Source organism: Mytilus edulis, chromosome 3 (assembly GCF_963676685.1).
Source record: "Mytilus edulis chromosome 3, xbMytEdul2.2, whole genome shotgun sequence".
NCBI classification, from domain to species: domain Eukaryota; kingdom Metazoa; phylum Mollusca; class Bivalvia; order Mytilida; family Mytilidae; genus Mytilus; species Mytilus edulis.
The window spans coordinates 17490672-17511231 of NC_092346.1; the positions used below are offsets into that span (position 1 = coordinate 17490672).

The 20560-nt window shown below is 30.8% G+C and overlaps 1 protein-coding gene across 1 annotated transcript; it reads right to left on the reverse strand.

Annotated features, from left to right (window-relative positions):
• Positions 1-6347: 6347 nt before the first annotated feature.
• On the reverse strand, positions 6348-20560 carry LOC139515925 (tubulinyl-Tyr carboxypeptidase 2-like). Its single transcript, XM_071305688.1, has 10 exons — positions 19994-20560; positions 18368-18459; positions 17718-17774; positions 16279-16353; positions 14819-14990; positions 14032-14077; positions 12825-12904; positions 11944-12027; positions 7748-7869; positions 6348-6753 (listed from the first exon to the last, which is right to left on the reverse strand). Exons 1-10 carry the CDS (start codon positions 20273-20275, stop codon positions 6675-6677), a joined length of 1089 nt encoding a protein of 362 aa, XP_071161789.1. The 5' UTR covers positions 20276-20560; the 3' UTR covers positions 6348-6674.

Below are 20560 nucleotides of genomic sequence, written 5' to 3' on the forward strand. Positions count from 1 at the left end.
TATTTCCATAAAAGTTGGAAGTAAGAGTTGTCTTTCTTTAATAATCACCTATTTAAGTAGTACAAATTAATCACTAGAAGAAGTGATTTAATCTTATTGTAGCTTTAAATATAGAATACAAATGATCCAGGGACTCATTATGTTTCTAAACTTATCAGAACCAACATCTGTGTTGTCTAGGATGACCAGGTCATTTCAGGTGATGACCTTGTACTGCATCTAGGATAATGACATTAAAATCACTTGTTTAAGTATCATACCTCAATTTCCTTCCCAAAAATCACTTATTTAAGTATCATTATTTTAATAACCCCCACTAATTTCAACACCCCCCGAACAGTGAAATTTTTATTGCGAACAGTAGAATTTTATTACATAATCTGAAAGATGAAACCTTGAACTTTACAGGAAAAATACTCCCACTGCTGGGAAAAATCTGTTAAAAAAGTATCAGTTCATTATGTAAAGCCATTATTATAGCATTTTTTCAACTAAAATAGAATTTTCAGCTAAATGATAGCATCAAAGGCATAAACCTTGCTACTTAAAAGAAGCAAAAAGTTCATTTTTTTCAATTTTACTAATTTTAAAAGATATTATTTAAACCTATGTGTTTAAAATTTTGAAAAAAAATACGAAATCCCAATGTGTGACAAAACTTTGAATTTGCTACTTAAATAAGTGATTTGAAAATCACTTATTTCAGTAAGTCCCCTGACTGTTTACAAATTAGGAATATTTAGATACATGCAATATATGTATTTTCTAATTTTGGTATTGAATCTAAAGGTTATATATTTTTGTACTTTAAATAATCAAAATCCTTTCACAACTAGTCTAGACTAAATGGATTAAAACTCAGCTTAGAAAAAGAAGGTGATCACAGGATTAAGGTGGTACCTAACACTACAGGGAGATTTATATAACTCTGTAAAATCAGCTAAACGTTTTAATTACGTTATGTTGTTAGGGAAATCTTAAGCTTCTAAATGATCAAAATTAATATTTGTCAAACTGCTATATAACCAGTGTATTTTTTCTGAAAAAACAGTTGGTTCAAATTATTTGAAATTTTTATATTTTTGTCAAAGGGACAAAGTATATACTTTGTAAAAAATTTATGAAATTTAAACGAGCCAAATTAATTTCAGTGAAAGTGTTGGGTACCACCTTAAGACCGTAGTGTGACCATCAATGTTATGTTTGTGTATGTGTTTGTTAGTGTGATTGATTTGTACCAGAATTGACTTTTATTTGTTTTTCAAAATGCATAAGTACCAACAAACAATGAGGTGAAAGACCTTTACTGAATATCTTTTTACTTTCTGATATATGGTAATGAATTATCTCCCCTTATAAAGGAAACAGCAGTGCTTTTAAGCGTTTAGTTGAATTGTCTCCAACTGTCTTGGAATAGACTTATGACATCATGCATTGTACAATAATCAACTTTCAAATACATGCATGTCAAATTGTTTTAAATTTTGTGAAAACTTGTGTGGTTTTCAACTATGGCTGAAAATTTTGCTGACATGTAAATATATATCTATTTTGCAGTCTTAAGAACTTCTGTCTTGGTTGTGTACAAAGAGTGGTAGCAGAACCAATGTTTTGAAATGGTGTTTTTTTAACTTCAACCAACTGCCGAAAGAGAGATTTTCTTTTCTGTTGTTTTGAAATTGTTTTCTTTCAACCTTGATTCTTTTTTATGCCCCATTTAAGTGCATTATGTTTTCTGGTCTGTGCCTCCCTTCGTTCGTCCTTCCGTCTGTCTTGCTTCAGGTTAAAGTTTTTGGTTGAGGTAGTTTTTGATGAAGTTGAAGTCCATTCAACCTTAAACTTGATACACATGTTCCCTATGATATGATCTTTTAATTTTAATGCCAAATTATAGATTCCCCCCTATTTTCATGGTCCACTGAACATACATGTAGAAATGATAGTGCAGATCGGGCATCCGTGTACATGGGACACATTCTTGTTTTAACCATTCTTTTGTTTTGAAATGTTTTTTTTTCAAATATGATTCTTTTTATGCCCCACCTACGATAGTAGAGGGGCATTATGTTTTCTGGTCTGTGCGTCTGTCTGTCTGTTCGTTCGTCTGTCTGTTTGTCCCACTTCAGGTTAATGTTTTAGGTGAAGGTAGTTTTTGATGAAGCTGAAGTCCAATCAAAAGTCCAATTAAAGCCAAATTAGACTTTTGACCCCAATTTCATGGTCCACTGAACATAGAAAATGAAAGTGGGAGTTTCAGGTTAAAGTTTTTGATGAAGTTGAAGTCCAATCAACTTGAAACTTGGTACACATGTTCCCTATGATATGATCTTTCCAATTTTTATGGCAAATTATTTTTTTTACCCAATTTCATGGTCCATTGAACATGGAAAATGATAGTGCGAGTGGGGCATCCGTGTACTTTGGACACATTTTTGTTTTAGATTTATATTATCATGTATGTCATGCATACGTACATGGTATGAAAATTTCAATATTATAGAAAATTATTTTTGTTAGAACTTTTGAGAAAATGATGTACAGATTATATTTTTTTAAGGGATGTATATACAATTTATATTGATATATATTAGTCATGTTAGTATTACTGAAAACAAATCATGGGCATTATAGACTGAATTTATTTTTTTACACCCAAATCATGTTTTTAAAGTATTATTTAATTTTCTTGCAAATGGTTATTCAATTTTTGAGGTATTAAAACCAATATTGACAAGATGAAACAGCTGACTTTGTTTTGATTTTTACTTTAATACCGTAAATTCAGAGGTTTATATTTCTGTGAATAAATGCAACTAGGTGATTATCTAAATTATAAAAACTTGGATTCTGAAATCTGATAAATACAGCTGTACATATACAGATTTTTTCTAATAACAAATCTCACATTTTTGACAATTCTTCAAAACTGTCAATAATGAATGCACACAATACTTTCTGAATTTACAGTATATGGGTTGATTAAAAAATGAAAGAATTCATGGTACATTTTAGGTTATCAATATAATAAATTCTTTTTCTTTTTTTTCCATTATTTATCATGTTAATTGTTATTTTCAATGTAAATAAAATATTTTTCAATTCATGCAATTGTTGGCAGCAGTTTGAATAAATTTTCATGTTTAATTTTGGTGTTTATTTTTTTTTATATTATTGTCAGCAAAACAGTAGTCATTAAATAGCCTTCCAAAGGCATGAAAGTGATACAGAATATATGTTCCAGTCAGGAATTTCTGAGGGAAATGCTGTGTTTGTCCATGTTTGTTGGTGGCCCCTGCCATATATGTATATTTTTTATTTATCAAAAATCAAGTAGCTGAATTTTTCTTTGGAGTTGTTTAAAATTTTGTCATGTTAGAGCCTTTGGTAGCTCACTATAAAGTAAAACTAAATTGTTGCTCATTGTTGAAGGCTGTAAAAGGATCTATATATGTTTAACAGTTAGCATGCTTGTCCTGTTGTAGAGGCGGATTTAGAGGGGGCCCATGGGGCAAAAATTTAGTTAATTATATAATCACTGAAGCTTGACAAGAGCCGCCCCTTCTTAGGTTGTCAATGGGCCCCCGCTTATGAAAATTTCTTGATCTGCCACTGTGTTGTCTTTAGGGTAACTGTCTCATTGGAAATAATTTTAGATCTCCTTATATCATAAAATTGAGAGTGGAAATGGAGAGTGTGTCAAAGAGACAACCTGACTATAGAGTAGAAAACAGCTGAAGGCCACCAATGGGTCTTCAACATGTATGTTTAAAACTAAGGGTGATAGAAAATTATAAAAAATAATCTATGATTTATGATTACATAAAGAACGTTGTGGATAAACAAGTTTGTGAGCACTTAAACCTTGCCTCACCTTGGATATTGGTACTTTTTGTGGTGTTTTGTATTTATCTTGTTTTTTATGTCCAACCTACCATAGTATATATAGAGGTGCATTATGTTTTCTGGTCTGTGTTTCCTTTCATCCATTCGCACTGTCCTGCTTCAGGTTAAAGTTTTTGGTCAAGGTAGTTTTTTTGTGGTAGTTGAAGTCCAATCAACTTGTAGCTTAGTACACATGTTCCCTATGTTATGATTTTACTAATTTTAATGCCAAATTAGAGTTATTACCACAATTTCACAGTCCACAGAACACAGAAAAGTTATAGTGTGAGTGGGGCATCCGTGTACTATGGACACATTCTTGTTGATTAAGCTTTATGGCAACATGAAGAGTTAATCCATTTCAAACTGTTTTTTACAATTTGTTCATATGTTAATAAATAAACTCATCATAGATACCAGGATTGAAATTTTATATTTACGCCAGACACATGCTTCATCTACAAAAGACTCATCAGTGACGCTCAAAAAATGTTAAAAAAGCCAAATAAAGTTGAAGTGCATTGAAGACCAAAAATTCCTAACAGTTTTGCCAAATACAGCTAAGGTAATCTATTCCTGAGGTAGAAGCCTTAGTATTTCAAAAATTCAAAATTTTGTTAACAGTTAATTTATAATTATGAACATATCAATGATAACTCAAGTCAAATTATTACAGCTCTGTCCATGGTGAGGTTGAGGTTTCAGTGATCACAAAATTGTTTATCCACCACATTCTTCATGTACATATGTCTGTACAAAGTCAGGAGCTTGTAACTAAGTGATGTCATTGGTTGTTGTCTGTACAAAGTCAGGAGCTTGTAACTAAGTGGTTGTCATTGATTGTTGTCTGTACAAAGTCAGGAGCTTGTAACTAAGTGGTTGTCATTGGTTGTTGTCTGTACAAAGTCAGGAGCTTGTAACTAAGTGGTTATCATTGGTTGTTGTCTGTACAAAGTCAGGAGCTTGTAACTAAGTGGTTGTCATTGGTTGTTGTCTGTACAAAGTCAGGAGCTTGTAACTAAGTGGTGTCATTGGTTGTTGTCTGTACAAAGTCAGGATCTTGTAACTAAGTGGTTGTCATTGGTTGTTGTCTGTACAAAGTCAGGAGCTTGTAACTATTTGGTTGTCATTGGTTGTTGTCTGTACAAAGTCAGGAGCTTGTAACTAAGTGGTTGTCATTGGTTGTTGTCTGTACAAAGTCAGGAGCTATTAACTAAGTGGTTGTCATTGGGTGTTGTCTGTACAAAGTCAGGAGCTTGTAACTAAGTGGTTGTCATTTGTTGTTCATTTGTTGTTGTCTGTACAAAGTCAGGAGCTTGTAACTAAGTGGTTGTCATTGGTTGTTGTCTGTACAAAGTCAGGAGCTTGTAACTAAGTGGTTGTCATTGGTTGCTGTCTGTACAAAGTCAGGAGCTTGTAACTAAGTGGTTGTCATTGATTGTTGTCTGTACAAAATCAGGAGCTTGTAACTAAGTGGTTGTCATTGGTTGTTGTCTGTACAAAGTCAGGAGCTTGTAACTAAGTGGTTGTCATTGGTTGTTGTCTGTACAAAGTCAGGAGCTTGTAACTAAATGGTTGTCATTGGTTGTTGTCTGTACAAAGTCAGGAGCTTGTGACTAAGTGGTTGTCATTGGTTGTTGTCTGTACAAAGTCAGGAGCTTGTAACTAAGTGGTTGTCATTGGTTGTTGTCTGTACAAAATCAGGAGCTTGTAACTAAGTGGTTGTCATTGGTTGTTGTCTGTACAAAGTCAGGAGCTTTTAACTAAGTGGTTGTCATTGATTGTTGTCTGTTATATTTATAATTCAGTTTACTGCTTTGTCATAAATCAGGTCCTTGGTTTTTTCATTAGAACTGTTTCATATTTTGTCTTGTTATAAATTAGGATAATAGTTCCCTTATATGAATTGTTTCACATTTTCTATGAAAGGCCTTTGCAGCTGACTACATAGTTTCATTGGTATGTGTTTTGCTCATTGTTTAAGAACAGTTAGTTGCTTACATCAACATTATTTGGACTCAAGTGGTCATCTTGAGTGGTCATCTTAGTTTCCTCCTTGACAATCATAACACATGTCCTTATGCTTACAAAAGATAACGAATTTGTTGGCTTTGTGGTGCACATAGTAATATAAAGGTGGTACGAAACACCTTCAATAAAATTAATTTGGTTCTTTTAATTTTCATAAAATTTTAACAAAGTACATGTATTTACTATGACCATATGACAAAAATATAAAAATTTCCAAAAAACTTGAACCACACACTTGTAACATTTCGTTGGACAAATAGCAGTTTGACTAACACCAATTTTGATCATTGAGAAGCTCAAAATATTTCTTGAACAATAGAACGTAATTAAAATGTTCAGTTTTAGAGTTATCTTCCTGTAGTGTTATGTACCACCTTAATAGCACAACATAGAAAAAAAGTCAACAAATATTCATTCAAATAAACTGCTAAAAATCAAAGAATTTAATTGTATTAAAAAAAATAATCAAAAAATATACAAGATAAATAAATAAATAAATGGTTTTGACAATACACATGTATGTGAAAAGTACAAAAAAAAACATCACTCAAATAATCTGATCTGATACATTTTATGAATTATTAAAAAAAAAATACAAATTAAATACAATTGAATAAAGAATATCACAGTTTTAGCCTTTTGACATGTACAAATTTATCAAACAGTCTTTACGTACTTATTAATAAAAAGTTTTGAAGATAAAAATGTCAAACATCTTGGCAAGAATTTAAAACATTTACAATCTTTTTCTTCATCCAATGTTAAATCCTAAGCTGGTAGTCAGCTGATTCATTTGTACTGGTAAACTTCTTTAGAGATTCTGCATTGATTGAAGTTTGGCTGAAAAATAAATGACAACAGTAAATACATCTATGTATGTATAATGAATCAAAACAAAATGGTTCAGTTCTATTACTATTTATTGGTATGACAACTTTTTTGCTGGAAGATCAGACAAAGTTTTACGTAAAATCATTATGCAGAGATAAGCAATTTGGAATTATCCTGAAATTTTCTATTGATCTTTTTCTATGATAATTTTTCACAACAAAATGCATTATTCACCTGAGAAATGTTTTTTGCTTAGACAAGAATAATATGAGGACCTTATTAATGTTGCCAAGGTAAATAGGCATGAATAGGTTATATAAAGGTGTACTTTAACCTTTAATGGTTTACTTTTATAAATTGTGACTTGGATGGAGAGTTGTCTCATTAGCACTCATACCACATCTTCTATATCTATTTCAACTGGAGAAAGGTTCTTGGCTACATGTCATCTCAAAGTTTTTGCCCTTCAATTTGTTATTAACTATAAATATGTGATAACAAGGTCAAATGTCAACGTAACAGCCCCAACTATAAAAAGACTGGAATTTTATAAGTTAAGTTATCATCTTTCAAGACTTGAACAAAACTGTCATTCATTTTAGAGTCACCTCGTTTATAAAAAATAAATTCTGGATCATTCACCAACAAGGGTATATAATAAATATGCAGCTATCTACAATTTCTGATAAGGACTTCTCTCTTTATAGTTATACATTATAAGTACCCAGTGATGGCAATTTCAAAATTTGGTACAATGTATAGAGGTATGATTTTCACGTTTCTTGACTCCCACCCATAGTTCAGTTTTCAAGGTACCTTCCCTGGATCCCATTTAGGTGTTTATAAAACATTCCCTTAATCCAACCATGGAATTCAATTGCACACTTAATACTACCGTTATATGTTCAATGTACTAATAATAAAATTATGATACATGTACACATTGCTTTTGTTTGGAAATTTTTTGTGATAAAAAATAACATTTGTTACTGAAAATACTTACGACCTATAGACCTTTGTTGCCTCCCTTATACTTCTCTGAGTATTGCTTTCATGATATGGAAATTCTGCTGTAGAATAGGTTTTTCTTGGAGACTGGCACTGGTGGGTACTGTACGATTTTGCCTAATTAGATACAATAGTAATTTTAAATAATGTCTCATTCAATCAATGCAAGTTTATATCAATTATGACCATGGTTTTTTAAAGTTTTTAAATTCAAATGTGAAAATTTGTGATATAATTCATATTACATGTAGTACAACTTTTGCATTACAAAAAAATTCAATGGTATCACTTTTCTTTTGTACTTTGCATGGCATGAGATCATGCGCTATGTATTATTTCATAATAATATACAATATTGGTTGCACTTTCAAAATAATAGACAAATGCAATTTCCCATAGAAACTCCCTTTGTGGCTAAAACAGTGTCATTTTAAATTTCTGTAAAAAATGATATCCTTGTCTTTTCTAGAACAGAAAGTTGATATGCAATACTTTTTTTTATTTTATGAACTTCTCACAGTTTAAACTTATACTAAAATTCTGAGCTACCCCTACCTTTAATTTGGACCTGCCTCAGACTTCAATATTCGCCGGTACCAAATATTGTTATACTGGTAATATTCCCAAGTAATGTTTCTATTAGATGAATTATAGAGATCATATCTGGGAACCAGTAGGTAAACATAGCAAAATAAATATCTATGCATCTTATATATCTCCCCAAGAAAAGGTGTGGCTTGTGAAACATTTGTATTTACAAAGTACAACCAATAACTATGATGTGTTGATGGACATTAAATGTATTATTATTTGAAAAAGAAATAAAAAAATAGCACTAAACCATGTATGGTAAACAAAAATACTTAGAGAAAACTATAAAGTTTCAAACAAGGACTAACATTCTTTGCAACTGTGATCCATACAACTTCACAAACATGTCAGATGTCATTAATCTTTTATATGAGGATAAATCTTTTTTTCTATCTTAAAATTACATTTTTTTTTCATTAATATGTTTATATTTTTCATAAGATTATGTATGAGAATGGAGCAACCATTAAAAGCTAATCTTAGTTAAACAAAGACTCAACAATTTTACTATGGGATTACCACATTTCAAACATACATAATATAACAACATGCAGTTCAGACAGGGATGTGGTTTGCTTGGGCCTCCACTAAAATTTGAAAAGCATGGGCTGTCTTCAGCTTAATAAAGAATATTTTGATAATTTAACCAAAGGCAATATTTAAATTTGCACCTCCTCACCTGAAATCCTGGAACCACCCCTGGGAATGATATGCCTGTTAAGCCAAATAAAAATATATGTGTGGTTCCAGTAACCCTACCGTCCCTACTTTTTCGGCTTGAAAATAGCCTACCCTAAAGATTTTATTGTCATTTTTCATTAAGCACTGTTAAAGTCAGAATGTTGCTCCCATAGACTCAATGTAAAAAAAAAACATAAAATAAAAAAAAATCCCTACCTACCTACCCAAACTTTTTTCAGATGTAACTGGAACCACACATACTTTTTTATTTGGCCTTAACAGTAGAACACAATCCAACAGACCATTAAATTGTAAGCTAGTACTAGCATAGACATTCAATTATTTCATTACCTATCATTTCAAATTAATTTTACCACATCTTTGACCCAACAAAAACATTTAAAAAGAATAGTACAATTCAACATTATTATCTTATCTCAACTGTCATTTGACCTATATCTGAAACAAGTTTTCTCAATGACAGCAAAGTTTTAGTATAAAAACCCTGCATAAAAGGTTCTTTTTGAGCTTTAATAACAAAGGCAATCATTGACCAATAAATCCATACAAGAAACTATAAGGTGATTTCAATGCCATTGCATTAATTAAGGAATTTTCTAAAATAAGGAGTACAATGACTTGAACATTTTACATATTTGTTATGACAAAAGAGCATATTATTAAAAACTTCTATGTACAGAGATTTAAACAAACATTCTACCTTACGAGAAGAATACAGTATGATGCCAGGTGTAGGTTCTGAATTATGGTAAGCCTAAGATAGATATATGCAAATTCAATACTTTAGTCCATCAATCAGCTTACATTTTGAATACAATATGTTTTTCTTATAAATATTTAAGGTGGTACCCAACACCTTGACTAAAATTAATTTGGCTCGTTTAATTTTCATAAAATTTTGACAGAGTACTTACTTTGACCCTATGACAAACATATAAAAATTTCAAAACATTTGAACTAATCATTTAATCAGAAAAATTACACTGGTTATATAGCAGTTTGACAGACAATACTTTTGATCATTGAGAAGCTTAATATTCCCTTTTAAAACAACACAACGTTATCTCCCTGTAGTGTTAGGTACATGTACCACCTTAAAATACATTAAAAAAGGTCATTCAAATTTAAAGATTAAAAAGATCAATTACTTAGATTAATTTATTTTATGGCTATCAGAGTTGGGCTTCATTAATTTTGCAAAGCGGAATTTTTTATTTTCATAATGAAAAGTTACCTATTTTAGGATTGAGGTTGATACTTGATTTCGTGGTTTGAACAAACTTCATATAATTCTACAAGTATTATGTTCTTTTGGTTAAACACTAAGTCATTTGTCACCTCTATACATTGAAATGAGAAACCCTTTGTTATTACAAATACGCGGTAGAATATGGTCATGAAAAAACTTCCTGCTGATTGTTTCTGGAGAAGCACATTAAAATTCTGTCAAAGCATGTAGGCTGGGTTCATATTCAAAGCAAAGACTTAAAAGTTGGTATTTTCACCCAGCCTGTGACAAGGAGTGAAAGACTGATGGTCTCAAAATTAAATTAAGATGTCTGGAGAGGGTGAAAATCAACCTTAAGGAAAAGGGCTGTACTTTGGCCTTACTTTTTCAATGGATTAAAAATACATAAATGAGCAAAAACAAACATCATTTTACAAAAAAAAAATCATAATAAATAATGATCAATACCCTATTTAGCAGTGTATAGTATGCAGTTGTGTATAACAAACTCTTTTCGTCCCTCAAAAACTGGTGATTTTTTTTTTCAAATACTGAAAACCCAACTACTTTTTGGGGATTGAAAAATGTGTACTGTATACACACTTAAAGACGGTAATTCATAATAAATAAATGAATAATAATTCATATGCACAAGAATTTATCTAATGACTTTTTACAATGACAAATAAATATTGACTGCAAATTAAAACAAGTTTTGCAATGTGATGCTTCCTTTATTTCCAGTTACAGCAATACTCATACATGTCTCATCCAACTTTTTGAAAATTAGTTTAATTTCAATTTTATCATGCACTGTTTTAAAAATTGATATTGCTCTGGTGAAATGCTTTACAAGTCTAATGATTTAGGTGATATTACCACAGCACCATTTACAGAGATAGATTTCCATTTATTTAGCAATTTCAGTTTTACGAAACATTGTCTTTTTATAAACAGCTCTTAATAAATTAAAACAGAACTTGCAAAAAAATGTGGTCAACATGAGTATGGTTTTTGTTGTAATTCATATTCTTAGCCTCATCCAGTGTATCTGATGACATAAACTCAAGTGCAAGTAATTTTCTGCTTTTATCAATAGTGTATCAATTTGTGTTCCCTGTACCATAATACCTTCATTGACGGGAAGAACATCTCTGTCTGACATATTACATTCAATCTAGCCTAAAATATAGCTTTTTGTAAGTACAAATCTTTATACATGTCTAAGTCTGATTCCCTCCCTTGTACCATTTTCACCTTCAGGGATGGGAAGAACATCTCTGTCTAACAAAGAACATTCAATCTAGCCCACAATGCAACTTTGTGTTAATGAACTCTTCATATATTTAGTCTGGTTCCCATCTGTCATTTCTGGTAACTTTACTACCCATGATGACCAAGATTTGGTTTTTAGTGCCTTCTGAAACAGCCCATTTGGTCATCCATTCAGTACATGTATTTCCTAGAAGGTTATATCACCCTAAACTTTGTTGAACAGCAAATATTTTTTAAGTGGTTAAATTTCATTGATATATTACAGAAGACATCGTTGGTATTTATTGTCATAGGTCTCTGAAAAAAATGGAACTGTATATAAAAAAAAAACAAGGACCCATTACCTATTTTTATTCCAGCATTGTAGATTAAATTTCAGTTAAAAGACTAAATACCTTGAGTCTTATTTCTTTAGCCATATGTTCTAGGTCTTTAGTCATTTCCTTCTTATTCTGTTTACCAGGTGTTAATGTTAAGGTCTGAAAACAAAATGTATAGAAAATAGTAAAAAGGGAGATAATTTGATATTTTTGTCATGGGAATAATATAGGAAAACAAAGACAGAAAAATGCAGAAAAATGGTGATGCTTGAAAGTCTTTTGAAATATTAACTGACTTTTTGAAGTTCAGGGGTCTCTGTGGCTAAGTGGTCTAAGTAGTTCAACTACTGAGAGAGGTGTTAAACACCAATTAATTTTGAAGTGTATCTGGTAATAGAATTTTCCAAGGTTTTTTTTCGCCAGGAACGAGGAAGCTACACATTATTTTTTTTTTACCTGATCAGTTATTCTTATTTCTTTTTCAATTTAACATAACTTAAAAGCTTAGGTCAGTTTGCTGTGGTTTTCAGTATGACCTTATATACAGGCAACTTTGATTGAATAATGTGAACTATACCTTCTAGTTGGTAAATTCATGTGAACTATACCTTCTAGTTGGTAAATTCATGTGAACTATACCTTCTAGTTGGTAAATTCATGTGAACTATACCTTCTAGTTGGTAAATTCATAACTATGATTGATTGATTGATAGTTGGTGTTTTAACGTAGAACTACTTAGACCACTTGGCCACAGGCATTGGCGGATCCAAGGGGGGGGGGGGGGGGGTCAGGGGGTTGGAACCCCCCTTTTTTTGGCCGATCAATGCATTTGAATGGGGACATATAATTGGAACCCCCCCCCCCCCCCCTTTTTAAAATGGCTGGATCCACCACTGACAGGGACCCTCATCACTATGAGGATTTTGTGGGGCTGTATATATAATGTAAACTATACCTTCCAGTTGATAAATTCATAACTATGAGGATCATGTGGAGCTGGTAGTCCTATTTTCATTTTCTTTACTTCATGATAAACTGTAATTAAAAAATAACCAACTAGTGCAAATGTTCATATCCATCATGTCCATATTTAAAAAAAACTCAGAACTGCTAGCTTTATTTCTATTACAAAAAAAATAGATAAAATTATGACAACAGTGTTCTCTAATGTTTGTGCTATTTTCACATTTCCTGACCGGTGTGAGAAAAATATTTCTCCTCACTAGTGAAAAATCTGTTCTCGGCAAATGATTAGTCGAAATTTGATTATGACGTCTAAATGTTTTGTTTTCTTCTGAATTTTCCTATTGTGACGTCATGAAAAAAGGCGACAATGCCTGATGGCGTCGCATATAAAGAACACAAGTTTCTGAAAATCTTTAAAAAAGAAGGATAAAAATCATTAGAGAAACAGATTCCTACACTATAACTCGTGTATTACGATATTTCTCCACTCTCGACAGTTAAATTTTAGTTATTTAAAGAGCTCGGCAACCTCACGCTTTAAATAATAAAATTTAACCGTCTCGAGTGGAGAAATAACGAATACACTTGTTGCAGTGTAGGAATCTATATATATCATATGACAGTACATGTAGTATATCTAGGTAAAAAGACAGAAAGAAACAAATTTGATAGAACAAAAAGTCAATGAATAAAAGTCACAAATAATTTGTTTATTATTGTTTGGATATATGATATACATGATAAAAAAAAATTTATTCATTTTAAGGTTGAGGAAATTGTTTATAAGCCTTTAATGATGTCAACTTATCAAACTTTTAACATGCATAAGATATATTTTGTGGCACCATTGAGCCAATTATGAACCAAGTCACTTTGACAAGTTGTTTTCAATTATTGAATTTTTTTTTTCATTATTGATTTTTAATTAGAATACATTTTGATTACAAATTTGCTTTTTATATTATAGTCAAGAAAAACGCAAAATTTGTGTTGAAAATAAGAGTTTCTGTACATCACAGAAAATCATCTCAAAACTAAATTGTGACTTTTTGTCTAGATATTTGTCCTGTAATTTGCTGTCATACATTCTTAATCTATAGTTAAAATAAATATGAATAGAAAGGAGATATGAGGAATATAAGTTTGTTTTTATTAGCACACTTATATATATTAAATATACATATACATGTACTTACAGAGGTTGTAGGACTTTTCATAATCAAACATCAAATCTGCCAAACTCTGAAATTATAATTCTTACAGAGATGTAGAGGGTGTGGTGTGTTTGATTGTGTGGTAAAGTGGTATTTTAAGATATTTTGTATTTGATATTCCTATATTTTAAATTTAACTTTATTATTTCAGAAGATATGATTGTCACTCCTGTAGTATGCATGCAATTGTAAAAAAAAATCCCCTTGTTCTGCTTGAACAAAAATTAATTTATCAGCAATTACACCCCCTTCAAAAAATCCTGGATATGCCTGTGTATATCATAATAGATCCTGGTCAACATTTCAACTTACTGTTGATTCATTATTATTCGTTGGATACCAATTTTCGTGGGTACAAGTGAACCACGAATTCAAATGTTCAACGAATTACAAATTTTCTATGGCTTTGTGTGCACAGATTGACAAAACCAAGAAGCTAGTTTTCCTTAATCCACGAAAATTGATACCCATGAAAATAAATGAATCCACAGTATTTTCTACAGTACATTATTCATTCTCCCTGACAATGGGTGTATCTTTTGAGTCAACTCTCTTAACAATAAGAGGTCAAAGGGAAATAACTTAAATTATGTCAAAGCAAAACTATCTGTCAAAATCAGTAAACTCAATGAAGATGGCCAGCAATCGTCTTTTATAGCTATGTAAAATAAACATTTAAATACAAAATTATGAAATAAAGTGTGTAGATGAAAAAAAACGCTATTAATGTCTAAAGCTTGTAGGTTTATTATTAACTGTTTAGATTTACCTTGAAAACTAGTGGTTTGTACATAAGTTCCTCTCGTCGACTCATCCCTATGGTACCCCATCTCCCACTGTAATATATTCCTAATACAACATGACGGTGAACATTTCCATTAAATACACTTTTGAAACTGATAGGAAATCTCTCAACTCCCAGCATACCATTGGTAAGAAAACTAGTACAGATAAGGAATCTATTATAATATCAGAGATTGTTTTAAAATACTGAGGCTTGTAAAGGTTCTATAAACTATTTTTTAAGTGGTGGAATCATGAAGAAACACTCATGGTACAATCATTCAACCAGTGAAAGCTACATCATAAATGTGTCACTGCCAATTTATATAATAATAATAATAAAAATCTTCCTTTGTTAACAAAAGCTTTAGTATTTTCTATTTTCAAAACAAAAATAAGAATATGTGGTATGACAGATTTCTCGCTAAGGATTTTTGAAGGCAAGTCCAGGGACTCGTCATTTTTGGCCATGATGAGTCCAACAGCTAGAAGAAAATAATTTATTGCAATATAATGTAATATTATCATTGATTATAGTCTCCATATCCCAATAGAGTAATGAAATGACATTAAATTCACATCACTTTTAAACTTTTGCTATAAAATGATGATATTTGTGTTTAACTGTGTTCAGTTTATATACAATATTTCAATCTTGATGCATCTGTGGACTCATCAGTTTTGAAAATGGTGAGTCCAGACAGATTTTGATGAGTTCAGGACTCATGGACTCACCTTAGTGAGAACCCTGGTACGATTGCCTATAAAGCAACTATCAAAAGACCATGTAAAAGCCAAAGATGTGAACAAGTCTTAAATTATCAATTTAATGTTCATCACATGAGTATTTAGCTTTCCAGTACATATTTTTTGTAATTATAGTATTCAAATTAAATAAGTTATTTGATTTGGTATTTATTCTTTCCCCAGACATGTCAAAATTACTGGGTATGGTGTTTTTCATCTTGATCAGGTTTTATTGATAAAGACATTTCTGTGTAATTTAAATTTCATCATCCACTTTTCTTTTTTCAGCTAACAAATCATCTGCAAATTCAGATTGGTTTACAGAACCCAAGTTATTTTTTTTTAAACAGTTACTGTTAATTCATACAGGTTTTGATATGTGACTACATGTATTATTAACTCAATTTATATTTCATGTTTTTTGTCAAACATTTTTCTATTTTTATTTTTTGTTAAATTGTCTATTGCAATTGGGTGATAAAAAAATCAATGTACTGATTATGTCTGTAATGGGTCCACTATTGGAAATAAAATATATCTTATCTTAAATGCATGCATAGTGATGTCTGAATTTCTAAATTTTAAATGTAATAAAAAATACTTCTATCATGTCTATAGAATTTAAATTTGTCATCCCAATTTTCTTGAACAATGTGTGGTCTTCATTCCAATATAAAGAGATATTTTAAATAAGGATACATTCCAAGAATAATGGCTTCCAAACATTTAATTGGTAAGGATTCTTTTATCATTTCTCTGGCTAAATCCATTAATCTACAAATAAAAATTAAGATTTTGTGTGCAATTACACTAATCCATAAATTAATAATATAATATTAAAAGTATTTTAGTCTCAATTTTTTTTGGAATTGTTAATTTTTTCGCCATTATTTTTATCTGTACTGAAGCAGTTTCAAAATTTGTAATTATTGCATCATTCAAAAACATAATAGCTTTGTTCAGCTGACTTTACCTCAATAATTTTGGTTCCAACTTCAACATTTAACATTTTATTTTTGTTTTTCAGTATGGTGTTTTGTTTTGTTTTGTGTTGTTTTTTTTTTTTGGTTTTTTTTTTGGCATTGTTGATCTCTCTTCATTTATGTATCTTCTATCTTTTTAAGTCTGCTTTTTATTAAATAGCTAGAGGCTCTAAAGAGCCTGTGTCGCTCATCTTGGTCTATGTGCATATAAACAAAGGATACCGATCCCCATGGATTCTTGACAAAAAAAAATGTGTTTTGGTAATGGTTATGTGTTTGCAGATCTTACTTTACTGAACATTCTTGCTGCTCACAATTATCTCTATCTACAATGAACTTGCCCCAGTAGTTACAGTGGAAAATATTTTATAAAAATTTACAAAAAATTGTTAAAAATTGACTATAAAGGGCAATTACTCCTTAAGGATCAATTGACCATTTTGGTCATGTTGACTTATTTGTAGATCTTACTTTGCTAAACATTATTGCTGTTTACAGTTTATCTCTATCTATAATAATATTAATGATAATAACCAAAAATGGCAAAATTTCCTTGAAATTACCAATTCAGGGGCAGCAACCAAACAACGGGTTGTCAGAATCACCTAAAAATTTCAGGACAGATAGATGTAGACCCCCCCCCCCCTGGTCAGATTTGCTCTAAATGATTTGGTTTCAGAGGTATAAGCCAAATCTACATTTTACCCAATATGTTCTATTTTTAGCCATAGCGGCCATCTTGATTGGTTGGTCAAGTCACCGGACACATTTTTTGAACTAGATACTCCAATGATGATTGTGGTCAAGTTTGCTTAAATTTGGCCCAATAGTTTCAGAGGAGAATATTTTTGTAAAAGTTAACGACGACGGACGACAAGTGATGAGAAAAGCTCACTTGGCCCTATGGGACAGGTGAGCTAAAACTAGAATTAAATACTTACAATAAAAGCAGTTAACACTTGTGCGGATAGGCAATGTCTCTTACGTTTATTTGGTTGCTATATGTAAGTAAGGAGTTTGAGGTTCTGCTCTGGATTATTTTCTAGTTGTAGAAAGTTATCTAACGAATATTTTTTGTGCCTATTTGAATAAATCATAATTCATTTAATATCGATTCAGTGCTCATTTGAATAAAGTTTTTTGTTGCTTACTTACCCAGATATTGGTCTGTTTTTTCTGACTTCATAAAACTGAGTTCCAGTGTGATTATACCTTTTAGTTAAGAAAAAACAATAACATTTATTGATTGTTAAAGGATTGAGGTATGTGAATATGAGGGCTATCACAGGAGACAAAAATGAGTGACAATTTAGGTTCTTGATGGAGACAGAGGGCTCATGTTTTAGCTCATTTTTCTCTTTGCTTATTTTTTTTTGCCCTTTTATCTCTACATGTATCCCCCCACCCCCCCACCCCCCCTCCCCCATTATTCTCTATTACACACATTATTAAAGTGGGTGTAAAACTCTATACAGTGGGTAGCTAGTGACCTGCATAATTGGTTTATTTATTAAACACAAACGAATCTACAAATTAATTCTTCTCTAAATAAATATTTTATAGAATAAAGCCAGATTAATATATGACTTAAAGAAAATACCCCTCTTTGCATCATTTTCAAATATAACTGGGAAGTTGTTGACAAACCAGCAAATTTTACTGTCGTTACTTTTACTATTCAATATTGATATTTCTCATGGTTAAATTTCCTTTCTTTCTTAAAATATATAACTGAACATATTAGATCATAATTAATTATATAAGAAGCTGCTACATGTATATTCAATAATTTGATCAAAAGATACTGTAGATTCCTCATGTAATTCTGTACTTTTTCAATTCTCTCTGACACTGGTGTTGAAGATTGAAAATTAATTGGCGGTGCTTGAAATGGAACCTAAAATATACGCATATAAAGTTATAAACACTATAATATACCTGAAATAGATCCAAGAGTATCACAATCATTGAATGACAAAGAGAACAAATGTACATGTATATTAAGAAGCTGTCACTTGAACATGTTGTATTTACAGCAAGAAAAAATGTGACAAGACAAACGATCAAAGATTATATTTTTTTTAACAATATATTTAATTTGTTTATTTTTTATTTAAGAATCACATAAAAAAACAGATATTATTCTCGGTCAGTGTCTAGGGAACTACATGTATTCTAATAGAAATCTGGTCCTAGCAAGGAAGACCAAGAAGATGTACATACATTTCTAAAATTTCTGATCTACAAAAAAAAGTTCTTGATAAATTCATCTACATATTACATGTGCATACATGTATATATATTTGGTTACACAAAAATTATTTACAGATTTCCAGAAAGCAGATAAGTTGATTAAGATCATTTTAAATTTAGTGTGTACATGAACATTGTGATTTCTGTGGTTACAATATTGGATGTTCATAGTAAATTTAAAAAGTTTTTTATGAACTTATCAATATCTGCTTTCTGCAAATCATAAATTTATAAGTTATAAAATACATCAATAATATACCATTAAGTCCATTATTTAATAATCAATGTTTAAAAGTCACCAATATGTGTAATAGTAAAATTTCAAGTGTTATTTGATCATTACAAGTGTTATTCAGATATTAACAGTGTTATTCGGTCATTAGAGGTACAAATTAAATGTACCGTACGGTCTCACTAATTAGCGACAACAAGAATTTTAGCGACAACAAGTGTCAACAAGAATTATTTTAGCGACAACAAGCGACAAGAAACTATTTAGCGACACGAAAACATATTTTTTTTAATTAAAATTAATTATTGCAATAAATATTAAAAGAATATGCAAAAGAAAATAATTTTAGCGACAAGAAAGTTAAAATTGATAGAAAAAAATGAAACATTATTTACATAATATTTTATCATCTAAATTATGTATAACAGCCAGTATTACGTTTAATCATTGTGTTATGAGATTACTTTTCCTTGTGTTTTAGAACATATTATTTATCTAATAATTTGTTTTTTAAAACCCCATCAAGAACAATGAATTATACTGTTAGAAAGGAAATTATATTTCATGTTTTTGTTTCAATAAATCCTTCAAAGGAAAGTTGACCTTTTTTTGTTTTTGTTTCAATTTTATAGAGTGTGCATTTCCTTTGCTCTACCAAGCTGACTGAAGACATTCAACTTTTATGTTTAGTATAAAGTGAATTGTCAGCATTTCAGTATTCTTCCGGCGTCTATCTATATAATAAAACATTTTAATTCGACATATTTTTAAAAAAAAAACAACATTAAATACAAATTTCTTTATATCTAATAAAAAAAAATGTTTTCTTGTCGCTAAATAGTCTTCTTGTCGCTTGTTGTCGCTAAAATAATTCTTGTTGTCGCTTGTTGACGCTTGTTGTCGCTAATTAGTGAGACCCGTACCGTATGATATATTTAACACATACTTGTGGTAAATCTCCGCTGTTTCTGACCTTTCGTACCATGTCAAAACTATCTGGGTGGATTTTGGCAACATGGTCCCACATGCGTTCCCATGTTTTATTGTCAATTGGAAATCCGCTCTTATTTACCCAAAACAAAACTCCATTTTCTTCTTGAACATCCTCTTCTCCATTTCGTGACTTTGAACTTTTCACTGTTTTTACCCTTATACATTCATCATCATCCTTGTCTTTTTTAACTGTCGAATCTGAATGAGACATTCTCTCTTTACTCTTAGTTGACATGAGATTAAAACCCCTTTTTCTTCACACAAGATCTAAATGTTTGCTCCATAAAGATACAAATAACATACAGATGCAAGGGTCAACAATATCTTACTCTCTCCGCCTGTCATAATTTAGTACGGTTAAAAAACATGTAATACACCTTTTTCTAATACAAATCTTGCAATTTTTATGTGTATTTTCTATTTTGTCCAAGTTAATAAGACTGAAGGAACTCAAAAACTGAAATGCTGCCGACTTTTTGTTTACATTGTTGTCAATGGTCAACGTCAATAAACTCTTAAA